General features: G+C 33.5%; 1 protein-coding gene across 1 annotated transcript; it reads left to right on the top strand.

Annotated features, from left to right (window-relative positions):
* Positions 1–328: 328 nt before the first annotated feature.
* LOC115989765 (shikimate O-hydroxycinnamoyltransferase-like) lies at positions 329–3,739 on the top strand. The gene is made up of 2 exons (XM_031113621.1): positions 329–811; positions 2,502–3,739. Exons 1-2 carry the CDS (start codon positions 374–376, stop codon positions 3,471–3,473), a joined length of 1,410 nt encoding a protein of 469 aa, XP_030969481.1. The 5' UTR covers positions 329–373; the 3' UTR covers positions 3,474–3,739.
* The last annotated feature ends 5,300 nt before the right edge of the window (positions 3,740–9,039 follow it).

Here is a 9,039-nt window from a genome sequence, read left to right as displayed (position 1 = left end):
GAACTGTCTTGTATTTCATATTTCTATTTTCTAGCTTTACTAGCTAAAAGATTCCCACTTTTACCAAAAGAAAAAATGTTTATAAGAAGAAAAGCTGTAAAAAAGTTTACCCAAAAAAAAAAAAAAAAAAGAAGATGCATGTACAAATTAATTTTGGGTAGTTGGCTTAGTTGCTGCATTGCTCTTTCCTAGGTGTAATACATTTCTATTCTACAAAAGCCAACCTTGACTAAATGATTTATTAAGAAAAATCTCACACACGGTCCCACACAGGGGCCTCTATATATCCACTCCCCAATCAAACCCCATCAACCATATTTCAAAACTATTCTCTTATAGTCTCTTGCTGCTGTCTCTCTTTCTCTCTGTAAACATGGGTTCAGAAGGAGGAGGAGAGTTGATTGTGAAAGTGAGCAAGAGGGAGGTTGTGGCAGCAGTGCTGCCACTGCAAGAGCATTGGCTACCACTAGCCAACCTAGACTTGCTTCTACCCCCAGTTGATGTGGGTGTGTTTTTCTGTTACAAGAAGAACTCCAGCTTATTGGGAAAGGACCTCTCTAATAATTTTGGCTCCATGGTTGGGGTTCTTAAGAAGGCCTTGGCCCAAGCTCTCGTGACATACTATGCTTTTGCTGGTGAGGTGGTGTCAAACCCTGTTGGTGAACCTGAGATTCTTTGCAATAACCGTGGTGTGGACTTTGTCGAAGCTTTTGCTGAGGCAGAGCTTAAAGACCTCGACTTTTATAACCCTGATGACACCATTGAAGGCAAACTTGTGCCCAAGAAGAAGCATGGTGTGCTCGCTGTCCAGGTTCGTCACGTGTTTCTTATTCCCAATGTATTCACGTACACCCCACACGCACACACACATAGCGGTAATATTTTTGGCTCCTGCTAGAGCGAAAATTATCTTAGCGTATAAAAAGTCCCAATCACATTATAACGTCAATCTTTCTCCAACCCCTAATACGTCTCAAATGAACCTTTTTTTTTTCCTTTAAAGGGAGAAAATCCTGGAAACTTTTTTTGGATATAATTTTTTTTTTCTCCCTAAAATGTGTTTTTGGAAGATGCTAGCCACATAATTTTACATGCAAACAATTCAATTTTAATAGCCAGTAGAGTATTTTGCGATGAACTAAAAATCTGAAATAATAAGAAATGAGAATAGTTTTTGAAACTACTTTGAAAGAAACATTATGCCTTTTTTATTTATTTTATTTATGATTAATTATCTATTTATAAATAAATAGATCAAAACCAAAAATAGATTTTATCTTAATTAAAACCACTTTTAATGAAGTAGTATTACTTAATTTGTTTTTAAATCAGAAATATTCCTTGTCTTTGTTTAGGCATCTTGTGGAACCCAGTTTGGAGGTTACATTTGCTTTATTAAAAAATTTGTGAGTTCTATAAACAACACACCCCAGGTTTGGACACAAACGCCAGCCACATTTGCTATCCAAACTCACACGTATCCAAAATTAGGCGACTGATCAAACTAATATGAAAAAAATGCGTTTTACTTTTTGGCTTCTTCCCAAATGCCAAACTGTTGGTTTTGAAACTTTGAATGATATCTTTCATATTCGTAGTTTCAGTCTGTCTCTGTTTCTTTTTTTTTTTTTTTTTTTGGAAGATAGTCTGCCTCTGTTTCTAAACCACATGCCGGCTGCCGCACCTTAATTTGCCGCTTCAATTATATTATATTATGATCAATAATTGCTTTGAACAAATCCTAGCCACTATTTCTTATGTGTTCTATTTTTTCAGTTTTTTAATTTAAATTAATTTATATATATTTTTTGAGGGTGAAAATTAAATTATATGGTTCGTGATATTGAACAATAACTCATAAATTGTTTTATTTTCTAATGGTACTGGCTTGTATGGAAAATAAATGGTAAACTGTTTATAAGAAAGTATCTTATGTGTCGGATATGTGTTCCTTAATAATGTGTAGGATTCACGTGACTATAAAAAGATGAAATTTAATTTTGGTTTTTTTTTTTTGGTAAAAGGAATCAAATTTCATATTATCATTAATATTTTTTGTTTTTACTCACTTTAATTGAATTTGTCAAAAGTAAGGCATTATTTTCACACACGTGATATTGCTATAGTTAATTATTATTAACTATTTAGAAAAACAAGCTGTAAAAAATGGATTTTTTTTTTTGTAATAAAAAAAATGGAATCTATTATATATGTAGGACTAACAAACTTCATAAATTAATCATATTTCGGAGAGAAAAAAAAAGAATAAAATTAATTAAAAAAGAAAGGCTCCTTTTGATATTAATTATTATATACCAAAAGTCATAACCTACTAACCCAATAACTTGTTAAAATTAAAACAGCAACCAATCCAAATAAAGGCAACAAGTACATGAATTTGGTGAGGACGAATTAGTTAAATATTAAATGTTTGACAAGGCACGTAGTAAAAAAATAAATACTGATACTGACATTTTTGGTTTTATATTTGGAATATGCAGGCAACCGAGCTCAAGTGTGGTGGGTTGGTTGTGGCGTGCACGTTTGACCATAGAATTGCAGACGCCTACTCGGCCAACCTATTTCTTGTGTCATGGGCTGAGATGGCTCAGTCTAAACCCATCTCTACGGTGCCATGTTTTCGTCGTTCTTTACTCAATCCTAGACGCCCTGGTTCAATTCATCCATCTTTGAACGACATGTATGTTCCAGTGACCTCATTGCCTCCACCCAAAGACCCACAACCTGGTGATGATTATCTTATTAGCCGCATATACTACATTAAAGCTGACCAACTCAACCTGCTCCAATCACTAGCTACCACAACCAATGGTTGCAGGAGGACTAAACTAGAGTCCTTTAGTGCCTTCTTGTGGAAGATGGTTGCTAAACATGCTATTCTTAACAATGTGGACAAAAAGGTAACCAAAATGGGCATTGTTGTGGATGGTAGGACAAGGTTAAGTGATGGAGATATAGACAAAGCTTCACTCATGGAGTCTTACTTTGGAAATGTGCTATCCATACCTTATGGAGGCAAGGAAGTAAATGAGATTGATGAAAATCCATTGAGTTATGTGGCCAATGAAGTTCATGATTTCTTGGATGGTGCAGTGACCAAGGAACATTTCTTGGGGCTCATAGATTGGGTGGAGTCTCATCGTCCAGTGCCAGGGTTGGCTAAGATATATTGTAGTGGGAGTGAAGATGGACCAGCTTTTGTGGTATCATCAGGGCAAAGGTTCCCAGAGTCAAAGGTGGATTTTGGATGGGGTAAGCCAATATTTGGGTCATACCATTTTCCATGGGGAGGTGACTCAGGGTATGTGATGCCAATGCCAAGTCCAAGTTGCAACGGTGACTGGGTTGTGTACGTGCACCTCTTGAAAGGCCAAGTGGAATTGATAGAGACTGAAGCTGCTCATCTCTTTAGACCCTTGACTTTTGATTATCTCCAACATTGTGCTATTTAATTACTTATTTGTCGTGCTTTGTTCAATTTGGACGGCTTCAAATGGTGGAGTCGGAACCTTGGAAGTCATATATATGCGTACTTATGTATGTAACTAAGTGTGCTCAATGCCTAGTGGGATTGGACAATCGTTCGCTTCGCAACTTTTTCTTTTACTTTGTTGTATTATATTATGATGGTGTTCTTTATCTACTGTTTGTAATAACCTTTTTATTTTATTATTATTTTTTATTCAATGTACCAACCCACCATCTCTTTATCATTGATAATATTAATTGACTACTCTCTCAACTCTTTCAATTCTTCTTCTTTTTCTTTATTTATTAATTTTACATTCATAAATGAAATTTCGATGTGCCTTCCATTGTCTACCGCCTATTACAAGCAAAAATGATAACAGCTACAGCTACTATAGTTGTATGATATAATATAGCCACGCTTTTAAGGTGCAGTTTTTGTGCTAGACACATACATTATGATATATAAACAGTATTATGATTCATTAAAATAATAGGAGTTCTTTTTAAGATACAAAATAATAGGAATTAGGAATATTACAAATAAAGAGTGATGTTATTGAAACTACTAATTTTACTAAATTTTAAGTGACACCATATATATTTTTGTCATATCGATTTATAAGTATTATGTAGTTAAAATTTATAATAATTTTATCTATTTTCCTAAATACGTAATTATTAATGCTTGTTTTTCAAAGTCTAAATTAATCTCGTTTTATATTTATATATATATATATATTTTTTTTTTTTGATACAGTGTTATATTATATTATATAGCCCATACAAATGAAATCTATCTCGTGTTATAGGGATCCGTATATACAAATTTTAGTAATTTTTTTTTTATAAAAAAAATTGGGTCTTACGGCACTATTCACATATTTAAAAATTATTTTGTTACAGTATTTTTAGTTTTCAGTAATAAGCGGTATCCAAATAAACCTATATATAAAGAGAAAAATACTTGCGTTTGTGCCTTAGCAAGACTCATGAGGAGTTAGGGAAGTTATTTTATGAGACCCGTATCAGGCACAGATTCCTTCATTTTGGGACCTAGAGCGAGTTATATTTTATTAAATATTTTGTTATTGAGTTCTATTAATAGTGTCCTTAGAACATTTGTTAATGAATAGTTTTAGGAAAATTTTAATATCATTTTCATGGAAAATATAAAAAATTGAAGAAAAAAAAAACAATTGCTTTTTTCTTTTAGCATAAAAAGTTTCTAAAGATATTTTCTAAAATAATGTCTTTAGGGTATCCGTTAATTTTTCCTTTATTTTTTAGATAAATTTTTTAATATCAAAATGTACTTTTTCATTAAAATTCATTCTTCTTGCATGTTGAGATTCAAAACTACTAATAATTATTAATCTATTATTCTATCTCTCTCTCTCTCTCTCTCTCTCTCTCTCTTATAAAAGAAATTTTATATCCATGTGCATATTTTCTAGTAAACATTTATATTTATGAAAAAATGTACAAATAAAAGAAATCTTGTCTTAAATATCAAATTATAATGATTAAATTAAAATCAAGCTTAGTGTTAACAAAACCAAGAATAGTTATATATTAAAAATCAAATACTAGGTTCGGGCATAAAATTTAAATAAAAAAGGTGTACTTATTTAATATTTCAATAAATTTAGATATTATAAAATATAAATTTAGAGTTTGAAGGATAAAATCTTCTTGATATTTTTACCGTTCATTGATTAAGAAAGTATGAGTATAATTAAGAAACAAACAAACAATAAAAATTAAACACAGTGCTTAAGAAATTAGAAGTGTGGCAATTAGTGAACATATCTTTGGAAAAGCGAACAATTATATTTTCAAGTTGTTTCACGTGTTCTTTTAGGCGAAGAGGAATAGGAAAAGGAAGACCAACACTAAGGCTTATACAGTTATACATCAAAATGAAGGAGACTGTACGTGAAGAGGACATTTCCATTTTCATTTTCAACACGTATTAAAAACTTGCCTCACGATGATATCAATTTTGGTTAAACACGGGTCGTAGGTGAGGCAAGTTTTTAATACGTGTTGAAAACGAAAATGGAAATGGATAACAACCGTTTTGATTGGACAGGAAATGGATATATAGTGCGAATCACATTGATTACATTTCCTAGTGTGTGAAATGAGAAATGAGAAATGAGAATGAGAGGGGCTAGCTATCTGTCTCTCTTTTGGGGTGATATTTTAGATGTCCAAAATGATCCTATAAAATTCTCTTCTCAAATATATGTAAAAAGATCTACAAGCTACTAAGGCTGCAGTACTCAATAAATAAATAATAAATTTTAGAATTTTGTACTTGATGCATATTTATTAATTTAGGTTGAAACTTGATCTAATATAGTATTTGTTTGGAATCCCATAGTTTTTGGAAGCTTATTAGTTAAAAATGAGACAAAAAAAAAAATTTAATAGCTTTTATTCTAATTTTTTGTCAAAAAATACTAAAATTAGCTTATTTTCAACAAAAAAAAATAATTTTAATTTTGTTATTATTTTTTTTTTATGAAAAGAAACTAAAACAAAAGGTAAAAATGTTTTGCCGAATGAACATTTAGGCTTTGGTCATTGATTCAGTTAAAATTTAGATTAAAAATTGGGAATATTTTGCAAAAAAAATTAAAAAATTAAAATGGTAAACAAATTAGTAGATCACATCCTTTAACAATTTTTTTTTTAATGATGACATCCTTAAGGTATAGTATATGAATATAAATAATATGTAAATAAATACCTAGATAATAAGTTATAATAGAATATTGATTTAACTTATCCATAAAATATATAAAGTTGGTCCAAACTGAATCGAGGTTGTGGCCAAGAATAATTCTAGGTAGTATCACACATTTTCACACACACTTCATCACAACTATCCTATTTGGCAGGCCATAATTGACTATCTCTTACTATCACATGAATTTATCATTGTTTCTCTACCACTCAGTCTACCACTTAAAATAGTTGTGATAAAGTGCGTGGTACCAGAATTATTTGTGGACCAATCCAAAACTCAAGTTTAGTCATTTGGTTGAACCAAAAATTGAGCAGGCTAATTTGCTCCAAATAATGACGTTTGTCTTTGCTAAAACTTCATGAGATGTAGTTTTGCAACCTAGAGTGAACACAATTATGAATGACACATAGTTTAGTGAAATGACATGCTGAATTGGATTCAATCGTATATGTCATTTAGGTAGCAATATTTGAATTGTCCTAAATGACACATAATTTAGTGAAATGACTTGTAGGTTAGTAAATTTGTATTAATTCAATAATATATATATATATATATATATATATGGAAAAAAATGGGCATTTGTCCCTTTCGCCCAAAAGATGTAGCAAAATACCCCTATTTTGAAACTATCTAGCAAAATGTCCCTATTTAGAAACTCAATTTTTAGAAAATCGAGTTTCAATGGAAAACTTGATTTGATGAAAATTGAGTTTCAATGGAAAACTCGATTTGATGAAAATCGAGTAATGTGAGAAATTTTACATGAAACTCAAATTCCTTAAATGGAACTCGAGTTTTTCAATGGAAAACTCGATTTGATGAAAATCGAGTAATGTGAGAAATTTTACATGGAACTCAAGTTCCTTCAATGGAACTCGAGTTCCATGTATTTTTATTTTTATTTATTTAAGTTTGATTCCACATAACTCGATTTTCTAAAAATCGAGTTTTTCATTGAAACTCGATTTTTAGAAAATCAAGTTTAAAACAAGGGCATTTTACTAGATAGTTTTAGAATATGGGTATTTTACTAGAAAGTTTTGGCGAAAGGTGCAAATGCTCATTTTGGCCACATATATATATATATATATATATATATATTATTGTATGCACATTCCTTCTTCATCTTAAGGGGTGTTTGGTTTGCTCCATGTTCATTTATTACATTACGGTCACATTACCGTAATTTGAAAATTATGGTATTTTGTTCATTTTTTGTGTGCACATATAGGATTACGATAATACAAGACTACAAAGAAGCTCACATTACCAAAATCTACATTACTTATTGTTGAGGGTCATTTGTGAGAGCCCAGGCAGACAGAAAGAAAGCCTAATAATAAGGGCAACAAGGAATTGACAAAATAGATAGCAAAAAATCATTAGGCCCAAGCGGCAGGAATAATGGATCACAGGCCCAACAAATAAACAAATGGGTCTTGAAGAGGCAAGTGGGCTCAAAGAAGCCCGGAAAGAAAGAAATGGCATCCCATGGGCAGTGTATGAGGTAGAAAAGTGAGAAAGGGCCGTCGCAGACCCAAGACAATGCAAACTAAGAGAGTAAGGGGTTTATGGTAGGCCCATGAACCCCAAGGATGAGAATAAGGTTATTAGGTCAGGGAAGCCCAATGAAGTTAGTAAAAAACCCATGGGAGTGTGGAATTAGCAAATGGGCCGATGAAACCCAAAGAAAGCAAACGGGCCGTGGATGCCCAAAGGAAAGCCCAAAGGGACGTAGGAGCCCATAAATAAAAGTAAAACAGTGGCCATGACAAGCCACTGAGAGAAGGAATAAATGGCTGGTCCAAAAGAGGCCCAGCAGGATTAAGTTATTACGGTAGGAATAACAGTACAACATTGCAAGAAATAAAGAAAACCAAGAGTGGGCCAAAGAAATGTAAGGCCCATCATCAGATAAAGTCCAACTCTTGAATGGAGCGGGAAAACAAAGAAAAGCCCACATAAGAGGTCAAAAAACACGGACGACGAGCCTCCAGATCATGACAAACGCATGAGCAACAGGCAGACTTTTGGACATATCTGAAAGGAAAGCATGCGCAAGGGCTAGGCACCACCAGCCTGTACCCAGCCAATATGGGACGTGGTGGGGTCATGGGCCAGGGGTAAGACGTAAAGGGGGTATGGTTTGGTGGTAGGAAGAGGGGAAAAGACCTATTTTGCGGCTCCTGCCCAAGCCCTTTTGGAAGGTACGTCCTGCTGGGATGACAGACCACCCAAAAGAGGCAAGGTTGAGGGGGGGAACCGTTAGGTGCATGTCTTGAGGGAAAGAGAGAGAAATCATTTATATCGTGGCAGGTAAGAGTACTACGGTGGACTGACGAATGAAACAAACCTGTCTTTATCTGGCAATGGTGAGTGTCACACAGACTTGGTAGTCGGCAAGTACGCCCAGACCAGACAAAGGGGGTTAAGGGGAAAAGTGGTAAAAAACTGGTCATGGCAGGCACTATAAAAGGACCCTTGTCGTGCCCTGAAAAAAGGATTGAAAAACAGAGGGCATTCACGGAGTAAAAAGAAAGTAGAGTAAAAGAAAACAAGAAAAGAAAAGAAAAAAAGATAAGAGAGAAAACAGAGGAAAGAAGAGAGCAAATTGAGGAAGAAAGAGAGATAACACAATGGGCATGCACCAGTAGGTCGATTTCCCTCTCCCCCCCTTTAAATTCTGCTCTTTTCCAAAACATAATAAGGATTCCTTTTGGGCATTAACCATTCAGGTCCGACTCCCTCAAAGCCATTAATTCCCACGGCAGGATCTTTTCCTGGGAGAT

Source organism: Quercus lobata, chromosome 5 (assembly GCF_001633185.2).
Source record: "Quercus lobata isolate SW786 chromosome 5, ValleyOak3.0 Primary Assembly, whole genome shotgun sequence".
In the NCBI taxonomy this organism is placed as follows: Eukaryota; Viridiplantae; Streptophyta; class Magnoliopsida; order Fagales; family Fagaceae; genus Quercus; species Quercus lobata.
The sequence above is the reverse complement of the archived record's forward strand: the minus strand, read 5'-3'. Positions and strand labels throughout refer to the sequence as shown.

Excerpts from the sequence above, each read along its gene's own strand:
- LOC115989765 (XM_031113621.1), top strand. The coding sequence starts at position 374 with ATGGGTTCAGAAGGAGGAGGAGAGTTGATTGTGAAAGTGAGCAAGAGG. Across the intron at positions 812-2,501 it reads ATGGTGTGCTCGCTGTCCAG|GCAACCGAGCTCAAGTGTGG; the intron begins GTTCGTCACGTG and ends TGGAATATGCAG.